This window comes from Acanthopagrus latus, chromosome 4, assembly GCF_904848185.1.
Source record: "Acanthopagrus latus isolate v.2019 chromosome 4, fAcaLat1.1, whole genome shotgun sequence".
Taxonomy (NCBI): Eukaryota; Metazoa; Chordata; class Actinopteri; order Spariformes; family Sparidae; genus Acanthopagrus; species Acanthopagrus latus.
In genome coordinates this window covers 17,356,599-17,382,708 of record NC_051042.1, presented here as the reverse complement: position 1 = coordinate 17,382,708, position 26,110 = coordinate 17,356,599, and the positions used below count along the sequence as shown (strand labels likewise).

The 26,110-nt window shown below is 40.5% G+C and overlaps 5 protein-coding genes across 6 annotated transcripts; 2 read left to right on the top strand and 3 right to left on the bottom strand.

Annotated features, from left to right (window-relative positions):
* The first annotated feature begins 5,060 nt into the window (after positions 1–5,060).
* On the top strand, positions 5,061–13,367 carry LOC119018580 (prostaglandin D2 receptor 2). Of its 2 annotated transcripts, none has more exons than XM_037096367.1 (3): positions 5,061–5,148; positions 7,322–7,485; positions 8,036–13,367. In XM_037096367.1, the coding sequence occupies exons 2-3, from the start codon at positions 7,348–7,350 to the stop codon at positions 9,002–9,004; spliced, it is 1,107 nt and encodes a 368-aa protein (XP_036952262.1). In that variant the 5' UTR covers positions 5,061–5,148; positions 7,322–7,347; the 3' UTR covers positions 9,005–13,367. The 2 variants fall into 2 exon arrangements, with proteins under 2 accessions (XP_036952262.1, XP_036952263.1); XM_037096368.1 differs by lacking the exon at positions 5,061–5,148 and adding an exon at positions 6,383–6,411.
* LOC119018582 (centromere protein Q) lies at positions 13,191–17,561 on the bottom strand. Its single transcript, XM_037096369.1, has 8 exons — positions 17,189–17,561; positions 17,022–17,088; positions 16,759–16,867; positions 16,466–16,534; positions 15,556–15,685; positions 15,121–15,240; positions 14,087–14,161; positions 13,191–13,713 (listed from the first exon to the last, which is right to left on the bottom strand). The coding sequence occupies exons 1-8, from the start codon at positions 17,291–17,293 to the stop codon at positions 13,540–13,542; spliced, it is 849 nt and encodes a 282-aa protein (XP_036952264.1). The 5' UTR covers positions 17,294–17,561; the 3' UTR covers positions 13,191–13,539.
* Positions 17,562–18,459: 898 nt separating this feature from the next.
* On the bottom strand, positions 18,460–21,489 carry mrpl16 (mitochondrial ribosomal protein L16). Its single transcript, XM_037096370.1, has 5 exons — positions 21,239–21,489; positions 20,361–20,432; positions 19,960–20,108; positions 19,188–19,481; positions 18,460–18,860 (listed from the first exon to the last, which is right to left on the bottom strand). Exons 1-5 carry the CDS (start codon positions 21,315–21,317, stop codon positions 18,669–18,671), a joined length of 786 nt encoding a protein of 261 aa, XP_036952265.1. The 5' UTR covers positions 21,318–21,489; the 3' UTR covers positions 18,460–18,668.
* Positions 21,490–22,559: 1,070 nt separating this feature from the next.
* Positions 22,560–23,868, bottom strand: txnl4b (thioredoxin-like 4B). Its single transcript, XM_037096376.1, has 3 exons — positions 23,655–23,868; positions 23,411–23,562; positions 22,560–23,149 (listed from the first exon to the last, which is right to left on the bottom strand). The coding sequence occupies exons 1-3, from the start codon at positions 23,784–23,786 to the stop codon at positions 22,984–22,986; spliced, it is 450 nt and encodes a 149-aa protein (XP_036952271.1). The 5' UTR covers positions 23,787–23,868; the 3' UTR covers positions 22,560–22,983.
* A 188-nt stretch (positions 23,869–24,056) lies between these two features.
* Positions 24,057–25,951, top strand: trmt10c (tRNA methyltransferase 10C, mitochondrial RNase P subunit). The gene has a single exon (XM_037096364.1). It carries the CDS (start codon positions 24,364–24,366, stop codon positions 25,834–25,836), a length of 1,473 nt encoding a protein of 490 aa, XP_036952259.1. The 5' UTR covers positions 24,057–24,363; the 3' UTR covers positions 25,837–25,951.
* The last annotated feature ends 159 nt before the right edge of the window (positions 25,952–26,110 follow it).

Genomic DNA, 26,110 nt, shown 5'->3' with positions numbered 1-26,110 from the left:
AGAGCTCAGAGATTACTCTTTAACTTTTGAGATCAGAAAGATTCAGATTCAGATTCAGATTCAGAAAAGCTTTATTGCCAAGATTTTACACATACGAGGAATTTGTTGTGGTGATGTTGGTGCATGCATCAAATAACTATTAAGTGAAAATATAACAAATTAACAATATAAACTATTTAAAGAATAGAAAATATAACAAATTAACAATATAAACTATTTTAAAAAGTAGAAAATATTAAAAAAAAAAAAAAAAAGTTGATTTCTCTTCACTCCCGTTCATCAGCCTGACTGCAGCATTGTTCCACGAAGCTGACCTCCGATGTCTTGATGTTCTGTGATGTTGACTGTTGACTGGCACTGGATAAGAACCTTTTCTTCTTGCTTTTGACTCAACTCAATCCATTCCTGAGAGATAGTGAATCAAAACAAATGAGTTTTTTTCATTTTTTCATTTTCATTTCATTTCATTCATTTTCATTTTTTGGTTTCATTTTATTTTTTTCTCCTTTTGGCTGGCAGCCTGCACATCATTTCAATCAATCAAAGGCTAAGAAGACTTCATTAGGTGAGCACCACACTGTGTCCAAATGTGTCTATTCCAAAGCATTTTGGATCCTCAGATGTATTTCAAAACTCATATGTGATCATAACAAATTTAAATTTATGTCTAAAAACATTGAATGGCCATTTATGAATATGGCTCCTTTATGGATGTGTGATTAAAATAAACCTTGTTGTTGTTTTTTACGGAAGCTGAGAACAGTCATGGATTTTTCTTTTTTTTAAGCACTGTTATCTCATGATGACGACTCATTATCTAGTTATCTTGATATAACAAAGAGTTAGAGTTAGATGGGAGTTTGTCAGCCTCTCATCTGCTAACTGGTAGCCACAAAACAAACCCAGTCAAGTAAACAAACTAACGTGAAGTGTAACGTACCGGTAGGCTCCAGCAACAGCCAGTGGCTACAGAAGCCGATTGTGGCAGCTCTTGTAGGTTGAAATCAAGAGAACACATTATTCTTTAATTCGTTATCACGAGAAAACAATCAATCTTTGTTATATGGAGATAATGAAATACATTAATTTGTTATCACAAGAAAACAACCTTTGTTATATCGAGATAACGAGATGATAAGTCTTTGTCACGAGGTAACAGTTTATAAAAAAAAAGGAAAATCCATGGCTCTTCTTGGCTTCCGCAGTTATTGTTTTTTTTCCATCTATCATCATTTAAGATTTAGAAACTATTATAGACTATATTGTCTCTAGTTGATTTCCTTGACTTCCTTGTCCTGCATTTATAATCTAATGATACAACTGAATATCTCAAAGAAAAAAACAGCAAATTCTCACACTTGTGAAACTGAACCCATGAAATGTTTTTGCATGAAAACTAACTTTTGATAATGATTAATAAAACAGTTGACATCAGCCCATTATTCGTCATTCAGCTGTTTGTTTCACTGATTTCATGTTTCAGCTGTGCTTGTATGTACTGTTGGGTAGTGTCGACTATAACTAATTATCACATTTTAGAAGTCGTTCAAATGATTTATGTTCAAATATCTTAACTTGTGAAGTAACTTGTAATTAAACCTGTCAAGTAAATGGGTAAAATGTAAGACAGTGCCCTCTGAAATGGAGTAAAAGCAGAAAGTACTGTACCTGAGGATACTCAGTTACTTTCCACCACCGACCTGCCAACATGAAAATGCGTTCATATCGTAATTCACACAGCATTCCATAGAACGGTGAAGTAGCAGTATCAGTCAAAAATGTAATTACTCCACGTGAAAATGTGTCATTATGTGTTATGTGTATGTAATTGATTTATAGTTTTGTTAGTGGGTTTTTGTTGTTGAAAATAAAAAAGAAAACAAGCCAATTTTAGTGATGAAAAAAAAACTGCAATATTGTTATTTTGCATTATAACTTTCTAGATTCTGTTTGTGTTCATACACTTTGAATTAACTTGGTGGCTGATTAACAAAATGCTGTTTTGGAAAGCGCCTTTAAAGACAGTTCAGCACTCATCAAATGTCACACATCTGTCACATGTGACAATAAAATCCCCTAAAATGACTCAAGCAATCGTCTCATTCTCTAGACATGAATACTTTGAGCTTCATGTATCTGCAGTCATGTTCCAGTCCCGACACAAAGTAATCTCAATCCTAAAAGCCACATGAAGACACTTGAAGACAGAATTGACTAATTAGAGCTCCTCATTTTTTACCGAATGAGCAGCACTGCCATCTACTGGTGAAGGGCGACTGTTACATCATCATGCCTTAAATTCCCCATAATTGATGTGGCTTCAGGCTTCAGATAACATACATATACCTACTGGTGCACCACATGTGTGTCTGAAACTCATCCTGAGCAATGGCTGTATGTATTCCTCTTTGTGTGCGCCACTGTTTTAGGATATGGTCCTTTTTATAAATGGTAAAAACATCCATCCTACAGAAGAAGAAATGAATGGGCAACAGGCCATGACAAAAATATAGACCTTTACCAGCCCTCCAATATGAACTGTGTGAACACAATATGAACACAGAAAAGCTCAGTTCTGCAGTGATCTGAAGTTTAATGAAGCACACAGAAATTCACCCAATCAGGGACAAAAATGAAAATCAAATAAGACAAAAAACTAAGTGGGCTGGAGTAAAGGAGAAGTAGCATGCTGTCCAAAAAAGGAGTTACAGAACGGATGGAAAACAGTCGAGGTCGCATAAAAGGCCTCATATGTTCGGGGTGCGATGAGGAGAGAATGTAACAGAGGCAGAAAAACATTTCAACACATCTACGGGGTCTGGTGTTGTGTGCTCATTTTAGCTGAAAAGCACTTTTGAAATGGCCTCAACATTAATAATCAACCAGCTCAACACGTAAAGTCACTGTCATGGTAAATCACAGTGATGCACTTGCTCTGATAGTCGAGCGACCGCAAAAAACACAATAACACGCTCTCATTAATGACTCACAACTAATTTTGGAATGCTAAATTACATCTTTTGTTGATTCTGGCGGCCCCTTCAGACACAGATGACAATGGTGAATCAAAGTAAGCACAGTTTTAGTGTCATTACAGACTACAGAGCAGCTTCTTACACTAGGTGGTGACACTCCCAAATTAATCCTCATCCCAGCACCCTAAAAATAGTCTTAAATGTATGACTTATTGAACCCAGTGACAGAAGTGATACTGAGACTGTTTCACAAGCTTGAGGATCCTTTAGTGTAGTGCATTTAAGAAAAAGCCCCAAATAAGTTTCGCTTTTAGAGCTGAAAAACATAAAATTTGCTGTTGGAACGTATGAAATACTTTATCACATATTAATTGTCATGTCATGTCATTGACCGTAACCGCTTATCCCTTTCCATGGGGTCATGGGGTGTTGCTGCTGGAGCCAATCCCAGCTTTGTCTCACCTGCTCTACCCACTGAGCTACAGCCGCCCCACCTATTAATTGGTTAGATTACCCCTTATAGTCATAAAAGACCAGCCAAGCTTTTAAATGATGTAAAGGAATTTATAAAAATCCACCAGAACTGAGGCAGTCATAATACGTAAAAATGTAACTTCGTCGGAATACTAGTATAGGAAATAAATAAATAAATAAATAAAAGATATTCAGTTCCACGCCAAAACACACACAAAACAGATGTACAACAACACTCATGAACAGCCACTGAAGGTATACCAACACAGAAGTAATAATAATGGCAGAGGGAATCTGATCAAGCAACATGAAAAACACGTTGCTTGCTTTTAATGTAGTTGCACTGGAATAAAGATTTCGATTGGTCCACATTTGTACTGATGTTCATATCTGGAAGGCCTTGTGTCAATTCTTCCAACAACCTTACTGTGAACATTAATGGGGTGACACCATACTGTACAACTGTGTGAGCTGGATAGACCTCTGAGAGCAGAACGTTGAATCAACCAACTCGTTATCAGGACAGTGATTTTGCCATGAGGGAACAGCACTAACCAACACAACCTGATCTATACGAGCATTCTTTCCTGAAGGCAGAGTATATCAAACAACAGAGAGGGGTATAAAAAAAAGAAAGATTCAAACTACCTTTTCAGCATCAGTGAATGGGTCCCACATTTCTTACCCCACAGGTTTAATGTTAAACCTCCATAACAGCAACTGTCGTGGGTTCACTGACTACATGTTGAGAGAGGGGAGGTTTGTTGAAACATTTGTATTAAAATTATGTGGGCCGGTGTGAACAGATAAAAAATGAGGCAGAGCACTGTTTAAATATTTTTTCCGGCGTTAAAAACCACACTTTCTCTTCCTGATGGTGTTGACTGCCACACTGAGGTTCTCACGGTATAAATTTCACAGATCTTGAAACCATAGCATGCATGTATAGAGAGGGAGAAGCTTGTCATGTCATTGCAGCATTGTCAATGCAAGATAAAAATAAAAAAAAAGAAAAAAAAAAAGCTTGTTGTCTTGCTTTAAGTATCTCAAACTATTTAAAGTAAGTGACACAGTTTTGTCAAGTAGAACAAGCAGATGAACTAAGAAGATAATTAAAGCACATGAGTGTGCATGGGTAAAATGGATAGACTTATTTGGTTTCTTGCTCAAAACATGTTTGAAATCATATAAAAAAAAAATAAAGTTAAAAAAAAAAACACTTTTAAATGCTTTCTGGCATTCTGTTTCTCACATGGAACTGAAACTGATTGTCAGCTTGTGGGTTTTCTCCAGGTGCTCTGGTTTCCTCCGCCATCTCTGGCCAGTGCCCTTATCAACGCTTAGACCTGCTGCTCTCTCCAATGCAGAGAATCATTTGACAATAATGTGAGTGTATGTGATGACATTTGATGATATGCTTCTAAAGATGAATGGCAATTACAGCTGATAAGAGCGAGAGAAAATGGTTTTTAATTGGTTGAAAAATAACACAGTCGAAACTAATGTTTCTGATGTTCAAAGATATGTTCATAGGAAGGAGTGTGTTGTAATCATACACAGGAAAGAGAGAGAGAGAGGGAGCGAGAGAGAGAGAGAGAGAGAGAGAGAGAGAGAGAGAGATTGTTCTTATGACAGAGTAGGCACTCCTTTTCTCTTTATCTCCTGCTGCATTTCTCCCACACACAAGGCAAATAAAAAGGTAAGAAGCTGACTCTTTAAATGAACACATTCATGATTTGAAGCAGCTTTTCAACACTGACTTTTAAACCAAGATCGTAAATCCTGAACTTCTCTGGTAGATTCTAGAAATCTCAGCCTCAGCAGCTTTTTAATCAGGGAACCAAAATCGCAATCAGTAACTTTGAATGTGGTCAGTGCCTCTGCTACAGTGTGGAGACGGAAGGAGGTGTGTTCATTAAAGCAGGAGTGTGTGCGTGCATGCTGCCTTCATACCAGCTGCACACAAACAGGCCTGGTCTAGATGTACACTCAGGCAGGGCCCTGGGGCAAATGTTGTCCTTTTTACTCCATTACATGCATTAAATACAGGAAAAAATATCAGATTCCTTCCATCTGTAATCAGTACTGCTAATGCAATACCTGACACAGGTACTGTGTGTCGTGTATGTGTATGTGCATCCTTATATTAGTGACATTGGTGGGAAAAAATAAATAAATAGGTCAGCATTAGGGAGACTCAACTCCCATATGAGGACAAACAGCTGGTCCTTGTTTGGTAAACTAATAGATTTTCTAAGATAAGAACACAAGGCCATGCAATGTCCTCTTCAGTCATAAAACAAAACAAAACAAAAAAAAACGTGTGTTCGATGGCAGTGAAGAGATTTGGTAGATTGCAGCGCTGCCCTATGCAACATAAAACCAACTGTACATTTTGTAAATGACTCCTGTTTTCAGCCCTGTCAGTTACTTGGTTGGCTTGTCAGCAGGATGCATCTCATTTTTGCTTTTTCTGTTTTTTTTTTTCTGTGCAAAAATACAGATAAAAGGATATAAGAATGGTCATGTTTTAACATTTTCGTTTATTTCTCAAGGAATCTGGACCTTGAAGAAAAAAATCAACCCAATTCAGAACCTTTGTTTACCCATACACCCATACAAGTGTGAATGTGAATAGAAGTTCAGACCTGATGATGTTAAGATATTTACTTAAGGGATATTCCGGTGTTTAATCCATGGTCTAACACACTGTGACACCGAGCAAGATCCCCCTCGAGAGATCAAGTTTGCAGACCACTAGCTTACGTAGTTTTAGCATCCTCAGAAATGCCTGCACGATAACAATATACTGCAGTATATGCCTTCAACAACAGCATCCTGTTGTGAGGAAGTCCCTGCGAGTCGCTTACTGAGTGCGGTTAGAAATGCTCAATTCTGTTCTTTTCCCTGGAGTAATAATCATACATTTTCATCCTTGAGCTGCGGAACTCCACTGCACTCGGTAATCGACTCGCAGGGCTTCCCCACAACAGGAAGGTGTGGCAGGAGAGTTGTGAGTTGTGTTCACTTTACAATAGAAATCTGGTTAAGCCAGTGGAGGTTTGATGCCTCAAACTATGTGCTGCAGCCCTCTTTGTACTGTTGCTGAAGTTTGGTGCTGTTCTGAGCATTAGTTGTGGGTTTTTGATGGCGGTTTCTTGTTGGAGGCATATACTGCGATGTATTGTTTTCGTGCAGTCATTTCTGAGGTTGCTCAAACCACGTAAACTAGTCTGTATGCTAGCTGCACAGCAGTTAGCAACTGGGCTAACTAGCACTTTGCTGTAATTCTAGTGTTAGTCCTTTTTTTTTTTTTTTTACAAATCTGATATGCAGATTAAAAAAATAATGTAACTAGTACATGATTTAATGCATGTAATGGAGTAAAAAGGACAACATTTGCCTCCAAAATGTAGTAATGTGGAAGTAGCAGATAATAAAATAACTCAGGTAAAGTAGAAGTACCTCAATTCCACTTAATTATAGTGCTTGAGTAAATGTACTTAGTTACATTCCATCGCTGTATTTAGCTGGCTACCATCTACATATAAGTGAGTGCCAAAGGTAACCGTTTGGGCTCAGCAGAGGTATACAGTCTACTTTGTGTCATTTTAGTTGATCTTTTACTTTCATTGTAACACAGTTGAGTTCTCAGTAATGACTCAGAACTAAGGAAGGAAGCCTGTGGTGTGGACATCGTGCTGTCTGCTTTTTTTTGCAACTGACATATGAAATCCATATTCCTATGTGCAATCATGCATGTTGCACATCTTCTGGAAATGATGGTGACATTTTACATTTTTAGTGAAGTTGCGGAGAACAAACAAAAACAATGCATCTGTGACATCAAGTCCATGTCTTCTGTGTTTCAGCTCATCTCGACTTTGATATCGCCTCGATGGCTGATACAAACGGAACACAGTTTCCTGACAGCGCAGTGAACCAGCTCTCAACAAGCCCCAACATCTCAAGCAGCCCATGGCAGGCAGGGGTTAGCAAGGGAGCTCAAATTACAGCTACTCTGGTCATCTTCCTGGTAAGAAATCCTACATGGTTCCAAGTTGAATACTTGAATTGCATATAGGTTTGTGAGACATTGACGGAGGAGGCTCTTAATGGTAGGTAAAACTAGTTGGGATAATGTTTTGGTTATGAGATTACCTAATTTGTTTAATCCCACAAAAATTGAAGATTAAAAATTGAAGTTGTAGTTTTACAGCATCCTGGCTGGGGGCAGTGATTACCTGGTATGTTGCCAGGAAATAGACTGGCGCATATCCTGACAAAAACCTAGAACTTGCCATGTCATGTTTATAGGCTGGTCTTTGTGCCAAAATGTGACATGTTCATTTGTTAGTTTTAGAGGATGTTTTAACCTTTAGATGGAGGCAGGTGAGCTAATTCCTCCCTGTTTTTCTTACAACTAAGCTAATTGTCTTCTGCCTGCAGCTTCACATTTAATCATTCTTCTCCTTTCACTGTCTACAATAAAGCAGATAAGAGTATTCCTCCTCCCAATGACCAACTGTTGCTGCAAGTCTGTCCTTTTGAATGTGACTGACAGCTGATTCTCTTGGCTCTCTGAGGTGGGGGTCCCTCTGAATGGGCTGGTGGTTTGGGCACTTGGAATGCGGGGTCAACGTCACCTGGTGCGCAGAGGCAGCAATGAAGAGACGCGTGCTGCCAGCAGTTTCCGTATCTACGTCCTGAACTTGGCCCTGGCTGACCTGGTGCTGCTCCTGCGTACCCCTCTCATGCTGGGCTTCGTCGCCCACGACTACAGCTGGCCGTTTGGGCTTGTCTTCTGCCGCATAACCATGTTCCTGCGAGGCCTGGGGTTATACGCCTCTGCTTTCCTTCTCTGTGCTGTTGCACTGGAGCGATGCCTGTGCCTCCTGAGGCCTGTGTGGGCTCGACTGCGGCGCCCCTCCTGGGCCGTCCCCCTGGCCTGCGGCATGTTATGGCTGTTGGCCACTGTCTTCTCTGCCCCCTACCTCCACAGTGCCGTCCTGATGGATGTTAACGGGAGATCCTTATGTTTGGAGAGTGGGAAGTTTGACATGGGGTTGTTTGTCACAGAAACGGTAGCTGGTTTCCTCCTGCCCCTGCTGGTGTTTTTGGGAAGTAACCTGGCAGTTATGTTCACCGTTCATCAAACAGTGCCCACAACGCCCACATCACCCAACTCCGCCACCTCCCCTTTAACTGCCCGCAGGATGACCAGGATGTACCAAGTGCTCTTTATCACCATGCTCCTCTTCCTCACCTGCTGGGTGCCCTATTTTGTCTGTCGGTTCCTGAAGGCCTTGGCCGAGGGACGTCCTGAGCGGGCCGCGCTACGTGAAGGAGCAATCACTGGCTTGTACATATCCCTGTTTCTGGTGTACATCAAGAGTGGTCTTAACCCTGTGCTCTACGTGTTCGCTGCCCGAGGCTTAAGCCGTGCCATCAAGGCCTCACTGGTCTCCACTATTGACCGCCTTTTCAACGACGACTCCTCAGAGTCCATTCGAAGGAAGTCACTTAAAAACTCACTGAAGAACTCACAGATATAGCCGAGAGGTTAATAAAACCATGAATGTCCTTAAACATGTCAAATGTGTTAAATGTGACTTTTAACAGGTTGCTTTCTCCACTTGCATAAATTGCTCATGCCTCCCCATGAAAAAAAGTGGAACTGTGTAAATAAAAGACTTTAGGGGATGAGTTACTGTAAAGCAATGTGTGCGCTTTAGGCTCGTGTTTTGTAAATGATTCTAAATGTCAGAGCAGATGGCAAAATAGCAAACAGGAAGCAATATATAAGAATTGTATTCAAAACATTCAGTTCACTAAAAACAGTGAAACAGTTCACTAAAATTATCGACAGAATGTGAAGAAATAATTGTGATGTTATGAGGCCGAGGCTCTTGTGTTGTGTTGGAGGGATGTGTACTGATGCTAACCAGCTAGCGCCGGTTTCGACCGCTGGCCTATTCTTACATATTGCACCTCACATTTCCTATATGTTGGGATGATATCCTGCAGACTGATCTGACCATAATTTAAGGCGATTTGAGTTGAGTCATTGTTACATGGGGACATGACAGAAGTGGTTGTAAACAAACAAACACTTTTTGACAGAACATTCCCCTTCAGTGGGGATTCTTGGCATTAAAAACTTTGGCGTATAGGCTTGGATCAATGGTGCCACACACCAGGATGTCAGAGGACGAAGCTCAACTCCCATGATTTGTCAAGCGGATTGTATGTGTAAAAATGTGGCCAAACAGTGAAAAGCTGAAACGAGAGCACACATCACAGCAAAGACTGAACCGGGCTTGGTTTTTTGATACTGTATATGGCCGCAAGTGGCATCAGCAAAACTGGATGACTGAGGACTTAAAAAATGCTTTCGCATCTGTTGCGGCATGTTGATGGGAGGGTCCTAACTGGGCACGAAAGTGATATCATGAATCATCTTGTCCCTTTATTAGTGGGCAGGAACACCTTCATGATAAACAAGGAGCCGGGTTGAACACAGCGATAAGTTTAATGCCAGAGTTTACTGGCCTCGGGGTAATCATTGTTCTTATGGAATCCTCCATGATTACGCACCATTAAGTTTGCACATGCTGCCTCAGAATGGAGCGTAGCAATGAATGGACCTTATCAGTGTCAACTGTGACTCAGACTCATCTAATCTGTCATGACAGACAAAAGAGATAAAACTGTAATCAATGGTAGCACTTTACATTAGTTGTCTTTCTGTATTAAAACGTGAATAAACAAAATTGAATTTCTTTAAATGGCCTCTATTTAATTACATTTGAGCATACAGTCAACTGATGATACTCCGCTGAGGCACGCACTCTTGCCTTCAAGGTCAAAAGAGGAAGAATTTCGATGATGAACAACCTGTCGGTCTTGATACGCAGGTACAATGATTCTTCAATGGTGTTTTTAGGCTCACATTGTGAAAGAGAAGTTGGCTAACCTTTCTCCCTACAGAAAAAAAACAAGACCAAAAGAAAAAAAGAAAAAAAAACTGAGAGCTCTTAAATGCAGAAGGTGGAAAAATGGAGAAGTAGGATTCTGGTAGTCGAGTAGTTTCAACAGAATCACCACAGAACCACAACATCCGTGGTTTGATTCATGCCCCTTCCCCCCCCCTTCTCTTGTCTGCTGCAATATTAATCAGCTCCAGTAAAGGCAAAATGCCAAAAAATAATCTTTAATAATCTTTCTCTAAATAAGAAAGACACAAAATTTCAGAGGGTGCAAGGAGCAGCATGGTGCAAAGAGTAAATGCCATTTTACAGCATTTTCAAGAGAAATAAATGGCAGTTTTTGTCATTTGTTAGGGGTCAATAAGATGTAGACCTCAAACACTTATTTTGCATTTGTTTTGAATATATATCCTTTTCACCATAGCATTGAACAAGTTCCCTTTTCACTTTAAAGACGCCATGCGCCTGAGCTAGCACTGACTTCACAAGCTTGTGAAAATCTGATGTTATATCAGTATTTGATCGCAAAGCTTCTTATGATGTGTTATGTCTTCAAATGCCCCTCATACATTTTCGGGCGGGTTGAGGTCGGGCGGCTCTGGAGAAAAGGTCCATGGCAGTCAGGTCTTCAAGTGTTTCAAGTAGTAAGCTTTGAGGTATGTTTGGGCTCATTATCCTGCTGCAGTATGACTCAGTCTCCATAAAGATCAAACCAGAGGGTGTGGCATGTCTCTGTAGAGTGGAGTGGTACTTCTCCTTGGTCAGGGTGGAGTCAATTCTGTGATTCTGTGCAGGTAACCAAGAATCCCAGAATATCCCCACCACCATGTTTCACTGTGGGCTTGAACACTGTGCTATCATTCTCTCTCCTGCTTGTCTCCTTATGTACACTCTTCTGTTCCACATGACATTTCTTCCAGTCATTCACTGTTTAATTCTTGTATTTCTTTTCCCACCCCAAGTGTTTGGCCTCGTTTCCTCCCCCGAGAACTGTCTTAGAAACAGCTACTCGTCTTCTAAGACCACTACAAAACAGTCTCCTTTTGATAAGACTTTTGCTTTGTATATTTAGCAAACTCCGTGTCACTGATGGCTTTGCTTTCCCAACACTGAGACTGATGTATCAATGTTCTTCCATGCTGTTACGCGTGCCCTGAAGAAACTGGTGAAAGGAGAGATGATGAACATGCACACAACTATACAATGCAAAAATAAGCTCTCTGAAAAGTCCCCAACGCTATTCTGGGCACCAGGGGGATAATTCAAAATTCATAATATGCAGTGTGTTTCCTTTCTGAGTGATAAACACTGCAGTCCGGCCACTGTGCGGACTCAAGACTAATGTTGGTTACAGGCTTCTTCCCCGTGGCTGGAGGTGTCGCTCCCTCTCGGCGCTTCACTTCCTCTCAGGCTCCCGTGCTGTTAGGTTCCAGGCTGTCTGTGATCGAGGCAGCTTTTTGTTTTGTTTTGTGCTTTGAGGATGGAGGTCTGGTAGTTCTGTTTTGGGGGGTTTAGTTTGGTAACTTGGGTTATTATTTATTTTACTCTAGGGAAGGATGTCTGGGTCCTACGGCCCATGGCATGGCTGGCCCGGACTCCCTTCATTCTTGTGTTTCTTTTTGACAGACCTCTAGACTCCGGTAGTGTTAATTTTTGGTTGATTTATTTTTGCTCAATTTATTCTTGTACTTAAATAAATCTTCGGGTTGTGACTCTTTTAATATGTTTCTGGCCTCAGAATGAGTCAACTTTTAGTTGTGGCCGTAACACATTTGGGGGCTAGTCAAACAATTGAAAGTTAAAGCTGTTTTTTCGAGAGTATATGAGCTGGTGCTGGAGGCTTATCGCCAGAAGTTTCGTAGGCTTAAGAAGTTGGAGTCACACACGTATGTCGAGTTTGCTCGTGAGACAGAGACGTTATTTAGTAAGTGGTGCTCAGCACAAGGGGTTAAAACTTGGGAGATCTTAAAGCCTTGGTGCTTATGGAGGAGTTTAAGAACTGCTTGCCTGAGAGAGTTGCTACTTATTTGAGTGAGCAGAGGGCTGTGAAGCTTTCTGACGCATCTATTCTTGTGGACAAATCTGTGCTCACTCCTAAGTTTGTGTTCTGAGAGATGTCTGTGCCAGTACGCATTAATGATAACCATTAATGATGAAGGAAGATTCAAGTGTTTATGGTGTGCCTTTTAAGTCTGGAAGGTCCAGTAGTGCGCAAGGGAGGCCTAAGTTGATCAGAGAACTAGGGAGGGCCCAGTATGTTTACTGGAAGCGTGGCCACATTGCGGCAAATTATTATGCTTTGCACGAAGAGAAGAGGCTTGTGAAAACTTTTGCTCTTGTTAAGACAGTCCTGTGTCTGATTTAACCCCAGTGTCTAGTCAGTCTGAGCTTGAAGTTTTTGCTTGAGCTTGCAAACCTTAGCCACCTTGTGTCTAGCCATGATTTGACCTGACTTTGTACTGCAGCAGGATAATTTGCCCTAACACACATTAAAGTTTTGCAAGAACTGAGAATGCCAAGCGTTCTTGTGAGATCACGAGAAGCTCTGTGAGACACAGTTAAATCATGCCGAGTTAACATGATTCTTCAGGTTTTGTACAAACCCGTGGAGCCGATGCCACCTTCAGTGCCTGGAGCAAAAGTGGGACACACCAAATACGAAGATATTTTGAAAAACATGGACATTTTTCAAAAACCCAACTTTTCACTCACATTGTTAAGCTGATATTTTCATTGGTAATAAAAACAACTGTTTTTTTTGTTTAATTTTATTTGACCAAAATACACAAACTTAAAGAAATTTCATGGTGTCAGCTTATTTCCTTACATTTCTGTCTGCTACTACTGCTGAAAATTTGTTGTTTTTCTACTCATACTGGCTAAAATTTTGGGGGGTAGAATTTTGATTATTGCAGATGTTCCAAAATCATAAAAAGTCGAACTGACTTCAAACCAGGCACACTGCGGCTTTGGTGCTAGAGTCTGGTTTGAACTGACTTCAAACCAGATTCTGGCACCAAAGCCACAATGTGTGCTCAGGTGCAAACTTCTTACATTTGTGGATTTCCTCAGACCAGTGTAAGCACAGATTTAGTGGGGTTCTAGTCTGAACAAGGTGCTCCACCAGCTGGGTTGAAGAGCTGATCAGCGTGTTTGTGTGCCTGTAAAAGCAGCGCCTGGGCATCCTGGACGGCCTCTGATTTCTGCAGGATTTTCCCCAGTTTCCGGGCTGTGGCCTCAGAGTCACTGTCTGGTATAATTTTTCTCATCTTGGCCTGGGGAAAAAAAAAAGTATGAAGCACTGCTCTGTGATTTTGGATGTTTCTAATAAATATGGAGTGCAAAATGGTCTCTGAAACAAAGCTTAATCCTTTTGTTTCAACTAACCCGGACGGTACAGAACCACGGATGTCACAAATGCCTTTCGTAAGACAGATTTCATATTTTTTTTCACGAAGTTGCACCACAGCAGACATGTATAGACTTCCCTGACACACACTGAGGAAGTGCCAACTCAGACATGTTGACCAAATCTTATTCACAGAAAAAAGAATGGAAGTACATGATAAAATCTTGAAAACGGGCATTGTGCAACAGGGACAAGTCAAGCAGATACTAGTTATATAATGCTCAACAGTAAGTGCTCACCTCTAATGTTGTTTCATCTTTCTGCGATGGCAGCAGGGGAAGGTTAAGAACTCCTCGTTCAGGTATCTGTAAGATCTGTGTGAACACAGATTGGAAGCATGAATTCCATTTCAGATCTGTATCTCTTAAAACATTTTCCACTGCTTTTGTATTGAGCATACTACACTGATGATTGACATTTCCTGTACTTAATGTTCAGGACTATTTCTCAACAATACACCCATTATGTCAGATCTCACAACAGCCACATTTCATCATACTGTTCATGCAACTGCAGCAACAAGAAGTCTGTGGACTTACTTATGTAAAATGGCAATATCTGTGTAGAGAAATGCAGTCTACCACTTCCTTTTCTGGGTCACCTCAATGCTGATTGTAATTGACTACAGTAATGAAATGCCCAATTTAACACGTCAAAGACGCCACAGTCAGAATTAATAAATTATTTTTTAAAAAGTGACAATAAAAATGTCTGCTAGTAGTGAGTAGAGTAAAAAACTCTAATATCAATTTGTCACCCAATATATATAAATTGTTTTGCAGAGAACCCTCAGATGTAATTATCAAACACTTGTGGCAAAAATATGTAATGAAGGCAGGATATTTTACAGTTTAACAATAAACTATACTGTCTAAAATGACACCAGTGAACCGAAAAAAAAAATACTAAAAAGTTTCATATTAGCTAGCATTGGAAAACACGTAAGCTGATTTATCTGTAATTGGCCAATATGAAACTGATATATCATGTATCAGTTTGGCACTACTGCAAATTACTGTAAAAACAAAAAGAAAAGAAATAAAGTGCACAAAAAGACCAATTGCAGTCAATTAAGAAGTGAAAAGGCAACCAGATGAACTGACATACAGAAGATCTACAATACCCCAAATCTGCATTGGATCATTCACACAATATTATGTGTATCATTAACATTATATCAATATTTCAGAACAGAATGTTCAATACATAAAAAGATGTATAAAGAATGCTATATATCAGGGAACAAAGACATTTTGTAATGTTTATGCTTCACCTCTTTTGCTTTCTCCTCCTCCTCCTCCACCTGGTCCCTCAGCATCATGCATGTATGCTGTAAAGAGTCTTGCTGCTCCTCTGTCTTCTCCAGAGCTCTGACCACAGCCTTCAAGTCTTCCTGGAACAGACATCATACAATACAGCTACAGACACCATTTACTTATGTGCGTTACAGATAATTAAATACACAAATACTACAAACAGTCTTTTTACAGTTAGTTGCACAACATTGCAGCTAGAGTAACAGATTAATACTATTTTCAAAACATATGTAATAATTTACTGGATTGCCTTGCTGTTTGTTCTATTTAGGGCTGCATCATTGAGATCATTTTTATAACTGATTAATCAGCATATAACATTTCTTCTTTAGTCTCAAAATTGCAATAGTAACTGTTGTGTATCCGCCTCCTCAGACAACACTGTGTCTCACCTCAAGGGTGCTCAGAGTTGTTTTTCCAACCACTGACTTCTTGCTCTCCTCCTGGTGGCGGTGAGATGAATGTTCCACATCCTTTCCTTTCTGTACAGGAACTTTGAACTGTGCACATTGAGCAAGGAACCTAAAATATCAGGAAGAAAACACAGGAAAAACTGTGAGACACACACTCTTAAAAGTACTTTTTTTTCTGCTCGGCACAAAATATGAGTCAATACTCAATTCTGATTAGAAGTTATAGCTGGGTGATGAGTAATCAGCCTTAACCTGGAAATGTATCATGATGATATGATCATACAATCAGTCATCTTTTGAAAAGATAAGGCAGGGCAAGGTAGCTTTATCTATGCACATCTCAAAGATAGGGCCAATTCAAAGTATTTTACAAAGACAAAAAAGGGCACTGGAGTGACATTTACAACAATGAGCAATAAGAATATGAATAGAATTAGAAAACATATGAAATGAGAACATCTTGCCAAGGCAATGACTGGCTGTTTTTTGAAAGTGTGGTCACTTTTCTAACCTGCAGACTTAAAACCCCTACTTTTATAATACGTAACATAATCTGCTTGCTGATGACTGCTTACCTTGATCAGAAAATAAAGTGGTCAATGTCGATGTAATGTTATGTATTGCTTTATTAGAAATCAATAAAAAAATCATCATTAAATCCACATCAACTAAAATTTTAGCATTCTGTGCCATTACTAGACACTGAGGGAAAATTTCCAAGAAAAACACATCCCACGGTACTCTGCAACATTACCGTACTTACTTTCTCTTATTTGTTAATTGTGTTACTGAAGATAATGAAGTTAATTATAGTAAATGTTAGTAAATATAGACCCTTTAGCAGATTCATGCCATTTATTTACATCTTAATTTCTATCTGCTTGCTCACCTGTTTTTCACAATGTTCAGATGTTCCTGGCTCTCTTTCTTCTCTTTCTGCTTCAAAGCAAGAGTTGCTCTGTGAAAAAAGAGCAAAGTGTGCATCAGGAGTAATTGAAGTGCTTTCTAATTTTGTCATGGCGAACTGATGGATGGCTGAAATGGGTACAATTATAGCCAAACCCATACTGGAAATATTAAGCTAACACTATTATCACTATTCGGAGGTTTAAAAAGGCTATGCCACATATTCTGCCCATACAACGCCAATGAGGTCATCAGCTGTAAATGAGGGAAACTCACAGTATTGACAAGTCCAATATGTTCTCCAGAGCCGTGATGGAAGACACTGGCATCAGCTTCCAGTTTTTCTGACTTTTGACTTTCTTAGGGACTGGAGATGAGCCACCAGCTACAAAGGGCAGCAGGAGGGATCATAAAGTACAGTATAAGTGGAGTCTTATTACTTAAAGGTCAACATTTTACAGTATCCTACATGAGTACCCTGCATGATCTAATGATATACATCTGATGATGAGGCAGGATACCCTCATAAAAGAGCTAACCTTTCCTCTTCTGTGCTGGTTTTGGGTATGTACTCTTGCCATGGTCATTGTCACTAGGTTCCGGATCCTGGAAATACATTATTAAAAATGTTTAGACACGAAAGTTCATCTAAACGGAGACTTACTGAACAAAACATGGAGTGAGGATCGGTTGAAGTGATACCGACCTGATGTTCGGTTTCTTGTTTTTTAGAAGTCCTATCGGATTTTTTCTTGCTCTTCAAGTTAGGTGCATTTGAAGCGGCCCGGTTAGAACCACGTACTGGATTCATGTCTGCTAGATTGCTAACATTAGCGAAAGAAATTGTTAATAGACGACGTTAGCAACTGTAGCTAACGTTAAAGTAAATAAGGCTAGCCAAGCTAACGTCTTTGTGTTAAAACACCTACAACGGGTGATAAAACATTATAACAGAACAATGTCGTAGATATATTTGTTCATAAAATGGCAAAATACACAAGCTGTCAGCGGCCGAGTCCAGCCAATTTCGCGGTGCTGTTTTCGAAACGGTTCCGCGCTCAACACGCATGCGCGAAATACATCGAAAGCAGTTTTCCCAGAGCTGTGCTTGTCAGGCAGATATTCCTCTAAGGCTGAGTTTTGTATTACCAGGGGCGAACACCAGACAGGCGGGGTGCTTATTCGTAACTGAAACGGTATGTATATTAACGCAATTCGACAACTGCCTGACTTAAGTTGATAAATAGTCCATTGCAATCGAGCTTGGACGAAAACACCTGTAAGGTGCTACGCAGGGCACACAAGTGCCCCAGCAGTTGCCTGAAGCCATTTTGGAACATGTGTTATTTGTTTTTTGCACTACAATAACAAATTCTATCAGCCACTCAGCGAGCATGAAGCATTATAACAGAGTTCTTTCTCAGACAGCAGGTTCATCTCGAGCTGTAGCCCAGGGGTTAGAGCCAGAGCCGCCATGAATGTTTGAATTACTGCAAGTCACTTTGGACAAAAGCGTCTGCTAAATGCCCTTGTAGAATTCAAGTTTAAAAGCCAATGGTAAATCTAATTGTTGAATGTTACAGGCATTAGGATGCTTTTCCAAATACACCTATAATAAATCCAAAACAATAATACAAATAAAAAATAATAATAATAGCTTAGTATTTATAACATAACTAATTTGTTGCAACAAATGCATCCCACAACAGCTGTCTTGTACATTTTTTTCCATGTTTTGTATTGATGTTTGTGTCATGCGCGCGCGCACACACACAGAGTGTACATACTGTTACAGAATAAACACACATATTTTTACAAGCGAGTTAACCAGCCAGCAATTTGAATTCCTGATTACATATATCATCAGTTAATAATATAAACACATGATCTCCATTCAGTGAGCTCTGTTGAGATTTGTTTTCTCTTCACTTTTGTATCTTTTGCAACTGATGACACACAAATAATATTAAAGTCATGTGAAACTGAACGAGATTATCTAGTTTATTGTTTTAATTGTGAACAACAAAAGGGAAAAACTATCCCAATCAATGCATAAAAAAAAAGAAACCAGGAAAGATCCCCAAATGTCACTGAAAGCCAGAGTCTTTCAATGTTTTGGTTGCTTCTTCAATGATGTGGTCTACATGGTAATACAGTATGACACTGATTTCTGTCCGTCAGGCCTGTCACACCCTCCCTTTGAGGTGAAATTTGCCTGTAAATCGTCCATGATTATGCAAGTCGTGGGGGCTGAGCACCTTCCTGATACCCAGCATGTTGCCCTGAGCTATCTGCTTGAAGGTCCAGGGATTCTGGTTATTTTGCTCCATATCAGCCTGCTTCTGTTGCAGGGCAGCTAGGCTCTCTCTGCTCACTGCCTGAAATAACATATTTCATATTAATTCAAATCGATGACAAATTCAAAGAAAAAACAATGTGGAAATATTGAGTTGTACTTGTATTTTTGTGAACTGCAACCAAGGTTGTAAGAGAGATGAAACAACAGATGTATTTTGTTCATTAGGTACAACTGATTAGGGACTGACAGTTATTTTTGGATGTTAAACAAAAGCAAAATTCAATGCGTCGTATACATTTACGACACACTTTTGTTTAAATGTTTGTGTACATTCATCTCATCATTATTACATTAACTTAACACTTGAAAGATGGCAACTGGTAAGATAAATTATTTGTCAACTCACCTTGGCAGGGAAGGGCAGCTTCTTTGCCACTTGAGTCAAGACATGTTCAATCTCCCCAAGCTCCAACTTTCCTCCGAGCTCCACAATTAAACGACCATAGCGGACAGGTGTCACGTAGTGATCGATGGCTCCCTTGCCCCCTCCCATGCGCTGACCCAGACCTTTACGTGTGATAGGTTTATACGGGGCATTGATGCGCCAGCGGGCATATGTAGTCTTGGGATCCATCTTGCGGTTGATGGTGAGACGAATCATCTCTATGTGACCCCAGTGAATGTAGCCCCCTCCAAGGGCCTGAGCATCCAAGAGAGAGATACAGGTGACAGGAGAAGTCACTTTAAAATGGCTCATTCATTTGTATTTGGCATAAGTATAGAGTTAGAACAAGCGTGGCAGGTAGAAAGCAGGATGAACAAATAATATTTCTGCTCATCTACACTGATAAGTTAGAGTTTTAAGTAATATAATTCCTGACCTAAGACTGGATAATATTTTAAATTATAAAAGATTTTGAAATACAGTTCTTATGCAGACTAAGTCCTCTGTAGTTTGCTAAAATGTTAAACTGACATCAAAAGTTGCAGTGTAATGCTGTGCCAGTAATAAGAGATGTCTAAGTATAAATACATGTGAAGTTGTCATTATGGGTCTGGGTACAAAATACTGTAGAATAGTAAATAATAATAGTAATAGTAAATAGAACTCTTTAGTTCTTCAAGCAGCTGTCAGCTTTAATTAAACAGCAGTGTTTACACAAAATAACTGAACTTACCACAATAGCATACTGTCCACTTGTGAATGTGTTGGCTGCCTGAGCTGGGCCTTGGATATCCCGCAGCTTCTTCATCTCTTTCTTGACCTTTTTTAAGTTAGGTACCTTGTTCATAACCTTCAGTTTGGGTTTCTCCGGCAACACCACATCTTCAGGAGGCAAAAACAAGAGTAAGGGATCATGAACAGCAATGACATACAGCACCTGGTCTACATGCCTCCTTGAACAAAGGACTTCAAAATTCCTGTGGCCTATGGAACTCTCTTCAGTGTGTCTTCTTCTATGTATTTTCACGCTGCTGTGTACATCAATGTTATGTATTTGATTAAATAATTTACAAACAAATATAGACATAGGTTAAAAAATGACATGAAGTATATGACAAGAAGATGAATGATTACCACGGAAATCTGGAGGGACATCAAATGTCTTCAGCCCAGCAGCTAGGACTTTCAAGTGGCTGTGTAAAGAACCTGTGAAACAAACAGGAGTTGTCACATCACAAATTTCTCTCCGAGCCGAAAAACAGGGACCGCTGTGATTCCATGTGTTATTGTCTGCGTATGCATTCTGCTTAAAGGTGCAATATGTAAGAATTTGCCACCTGTTAGATTCATATTTAAAATAAAATGAGGGTCAGCATATTGGCAGCGTAACTGCTAATTGCTTCTGTATGAAGCCGCTGTCAGCTGGTTAGCTCAGTTAGCTGTGCAGCTAGCTGTCCTACACCAGAGCTTGAAGGACCAGGGGAATGTTTTTACCACTAGCATAGAAGCTTTGGATGGAGACAGGCCAGGGTTAGCTGTTTAGCATGGTAGCTTCAGTAGATATCTCTGTAACACAATACTTGGACATAATAACATCAACACACTTAATTCAAGACACTGAGCGTCTGTCATTTTAACTTTACCACACCTATTAAATTTACTTTAAATGTGTGTTGCTTACTCTGTGTATTACTGTCATCAGTGCTGCATGTACGCAGTGGGTACATGTCACTGCAGCATGTTCTTCTGTATAGTAACGTTAGCTGTTATATGTTCCTATACAGAAGTTATATGTCATCTTATCCATTGCCCTGTCTCCTCATGTCCTACTTAATAAATGTTTAAATTTTACGTTATATTTCAGGGAAATGTATAATAGTGCCCGTATTAATGCGTGCAGCTTTTCTTTAACAAATCATTACATAACATAACACAATCCTAAGAGGTGCTAGCTTAGTGAAAACGAGGCTTTTGTTGTAAGTGCCACTACAACGTTAGCTAAATTCAGTTACCTTGGTGACCGTGGGCTCTACATACACCGGTCAATCCGCCGACAGCCGCCTTGATGAAGGAGAACATGATGTGAACCATGAAACAGACGCTATGCACACCAAATCGTCAGTCCCTGTGGTCGATATACGAGCATTTCAGGTGGTTAGGTCATTAAACTGTTAGTAACGCCATGCTCTGTACAAGGTCGCTGCCATTGCTGTGTTGCTTTTTTCAGTTCCGCCAGAAAGAAGGTGACTTCCTGCCTGCGCGTTTTTCACAATAAAAGCACCAATTCGCAACAACCTCTGTTCATGACGTCTACGACCACGGTTCAAGTTTTGCCCATGAAAACGACCGCCATACAGCACCTGTAGTGCTCAGTAAGTTTGGAGGGTACAACATCAAAAGTTAAGTTTTACTTGCCAACTAGAGCTAAACAAGCTGAATGATTTTTTTAGTGTTACGGCTTATAAACAGTGGTGCCACTGACTTTTCATTTCATTTAACTTAAAAATCAACCATGAATACAGAATATGTATAATAACATAGAACAGTTACTGTTTGATTGTATGTTTATCTTCATATATAATCTATGAACATGTCTAGTGATGTAACAGGCACTCACACTCACACAGATCATTATCAATGTACAGCTTTCTAGAAATTTCACTGAACTGCCTACATAGGTACTGTGCAAATAATGCAGCATGAATGCCTTATAACATCCATCCTATGAGAGGAAGTTGCCAGTGATAATCTCGTGAGCCTGGTGTATCCCCCTGCTGTTTTATGGGATTGCAATGCTCTGTCTCCATCTCCTACACCTACACCATTCTACTGCGGTACAGTTAGTCGCTGTTTGCAAGAGTGTGGTAAAGTGAGTTCAAAATGAATAAACTCTATCTAAGACATTTAATTTATCAGGAAGGAGATGCAAAGACAATGATGAGCTAACCTCTGAAGGAATTAATTTGATGTAAGGTCAAAGGTCAGAAGCTGTAAATAGAGTTTAATCATTTTGGAGGTGATTTGGGGGTAACATAGCTCTACTTTCCTGCAGTGAAATGTAACCCAAACTACATCCTATCATGTTGAGAAGTATGTTGATGTAGGTTCTCAGTCACCTAGGTCATGGTAATTCTAAGTGCTACATCAAAGGCAACTTGACTTCTTTATTTCAAAGAACTGTTGAATTAACAGCTGTGAAGAGATACCTTAGGAGTGAAATATTGCTACATGCCTGTATGAAAAGGCAAGTTATTGTCAAAACAATCAAGATATGCCTAGCTACTCTGCTCAGTTAGTTTAGATGAACACCCAAATAAAATGCATAAGTAACGGTTACAGTGAGATAAAATATAAAAGTTTATTATAATAACACAGCATGTACACTGCATAAATTAATTGTATGTCTCTGCTGATGTGCAGCTCATTTCCATGGGAAACATCAAGACGACACAGCATTTTCACAAGAAAAATGAACCCGATCAGAATAGCTGCTGAACCTCTGTTAACCTGCTGTTAATAACAGTGACAACTGGCACTTTAACAGAACCCATCACAGTATGTGTATTTGATTACACAAAGGCTACAGGGACACACATAAAACATTGCTCCATTGTGACTTCAGAGGGAACTGCCCTGTTTTCAGTTTGCCTTCTACGGGACATTTGATAACATCTGTTGAAAATCTGAGACACTGGCTGCTTATTGTTTGTAAGTATAACAAATGTGTTTGTCCTTTAATCAACCAGAATGCTTTCTCTTAAATTCCATGGTAGAGGAGATCATATTTGGGAATATTCTGAGGATCGATGGGACTCTGGACAATCATCTTCCCTCGCATGGCTCCTCTGTATATGACTTCAATCAGATCCATGAAATCTTGCTTGGTCTTGAAGCTGCCAACAAACTTGGTGTGATCTGGGGAGCTGCAAGAGAAAAAAAGGACAGTTTATTTGTGCATGTGTTGACATACAGCCTTCATGTTGCATACATCAATGCCCAAAGTCATTTCTAGAGGTTTCTACGTATGAAAATTTCAGCCAGATTTTCAGTTTGGCAACAAAAGAAGTTTCGCGATGTCAACGGGCAGTGAAAATTGTGACTGTCACTTTCATCATTGTCTGATATTTTGTAGTAAAGAAAAAAAAATAAAGAAAAGAAACCTTCAACATCCTTCATCCACTCACCCATAATCCACTTTCATGTGCTGCCCATTGAAAAAGAAAACGGTGGAGGGGATGTAGCTGATGTCAAAGTATCTTGTGTAGATGGGAGCTTTATCCACATCAACGATGTAGATGGACGCCATGTTGCTCAGGTCATGGGCCGTTTTTGACAGCTGGACGGACGGACAGAAACGACAATTGAGCAAAAGAAAAGTAGTCGTGACAGAAACATTAAGCAGTTATGTGCATTTACGGTCCTCCTTACAATCTCATCCAGCTGGAGACAGACCGAGTCCTCGTCTCTCCCAAACCTCAAAACTACGACCTTTTCTGCCACGCATTTGATAACTTCATCTATGTCTTTTTTACAAGTTAATTTAGGCAAAAACAAACTCATTTTCGATGGCTAACAAATTAGCGATACTTGTTTTGCTAGCGGGGGAAATTACGTCACAATTTCTGTACGACGCTGAGAAAAATCCGGCTAGAAACGACTACTATGCTTTTACGTCAGCCTAAAAGTAATTACTATAATACTACATAGAATAGCAATATGATTATCAATATCATACCAAATCACAGTGGCAATACATTTTCTAATTGATATATCTTGATGTGGTCAGTCAGATAAGCCCTTAAGACCATATATGCTGTGTCATGCGGTGACATTTCGCTACGACACATTTCAGTGTGACACCGTGTAACAACGTGACCTTCCTCTAATATTTGCAAGCATGGACGCCGCGACAAGTCAACACAACTTGGAACTCAAAGCTGAGACAAGTGGACATTAAATAGGACTTTTAACGAGGCGCTTTTGTTGCCAGTAACGTTTTTGTGACAGAGGAAGTCGAAGAGCACCGCGTTGGAAACAAATTTGGTTCCGCTCACATGCCGGCAGTCCAGCATTGACAGCCCCTGCTTCATGGTTTTAGGACTCTTGACACAGCTCCAGTGTAAAGCTTATTGTCACGATGTTACGACTCTTCTCCAATCAGCCTTTTCGTGAACTCTGGAGGTGCAGTCATCTTGTGGCATCCTGTGTCACCAAGAGGAAAGTCCTGCGTTTCCTCCCAGTCAGCAGCGCCTGTGATCACCACACACTCTTTGTTCGCCACTTGAATACTGGGAGCCCACTATGGAAAGATGCCCTCCAGCCAGAAAGCGACATATCCGAGAAAATGGAGACAGTAGATCTGGAAAAATGGAAATCTGTCATGAGATCTCAAGCTGCATCGAAAGAGAAAAAGGGTGTCGGTGATGAAGATGAAGCAAGTGACGATGAAGCAGAGGGAAAGGTGAGTGGCGGTTCTTCGCTGGATGCAACTCGGGAGCTGGTTGAAATGTGGCGGCTCGCAGGGAGGCTTGTCCCTGAAGAGATAACTGATGAACAGGTTCAGTCGTTGGCAGAGCTTACCACCAAATCCGCCAGGAAGAAGTTCCTGAAGTTCCTGGCTATCAAGGAGGGCCACAAGAAGGCGCGTAAAGAGAAGCAGCAGAAGAGGAAGGCAGAAAGGGAAGCCTCGATCGAGCAGAGTAGCCAGGGTGGCAAAGCATTCCTCCTTAAGTTCTGGACCCGCTCCCTTGACAAGGTGCTGGCCTGGAGGAGCGCCCAGGCCATGGTGTTCGGTCAGCCGCTTGTGTTCGACATGAGCTATGAGTCCAACATGTCCAAGCGAGAGTTGGAGAACACAGTCTCCCAGCTGATGGAGGTGGAAGGGTGGAACCGGCGTGCCACCGAACCCTACCACCTCCACTTCTGCAACCTGCAGCCGGACGGCGCCTACAAGCAGGAGCTGCTCAAACGATACGGAGAAGAGGCCTGGGACCGCCTGCTCATCACCGCCACTGACCGTCAGCATGTCGATATGTTCCCCCGCGAGCAGCTCGTATACCTCACTGCAGACTCGCCCAATGTCCTCCACACATATGACCCCTCTAAGGTCTACATCATCGGAGGTCTGGTGGACAGGTCAAGCCAGTCGGGCTTGTCGTTGGCCAATGCCAAACGACTGAAGCTGGCTACAGCCCGGTTACCGCTGGATGAGCTCCTCCACTGGGAGGTGGGAGCCAAAAATCTGACTCTGGACCAGATGGTCCGCATCATGCTCACTCTTAAGGACACGGGCAAATGGGAGGAGGCACTTAAGTTCGTTCCCAAGAGGAAGCATGATGGCTTCTACCAACAGAAACAGAATAACAGTAACAATAACAGAGTCAAGGGAGTCATGAATAGGGATGGTGAGAGGTGGACTTTTAAAAATGAGGCACAGAGTCTGAACAGGCCCATTAGACAGTCTGGGTTCACTGGGAGAGACAGAATGGCTGGACTATACAGTGACAGGGAAAACACACCAGCTTCAACCAGAGTACGGACATCATTTAAGAACAGTGTGGAGGGGAGAAAAGTCGCAGGCAAGAGCAATACATGGTGGAGCGACGAATGAAGACAACAAAAATTGTAACTTTGGTAAATAAGAACATGCGTACAAGCACTGTTTGAGGAAAAGTCAAAAACTGATATAAGTGGTGAATAAAATGTTGTAACAGGTAGACACTGGTTCTTACTTGTTTTTGTTTTTTTTTACTGGGTTTCAATCAATGATGGAATGTAACTAAAAAAGTGAAAAAAAAGATCCTGATGATCAGAAAAGCTCAGTATCAGATCCGATAATCAGCCAGGCAGATAATTGTTTGGAAAATTTAACTTTTACTTTTGAT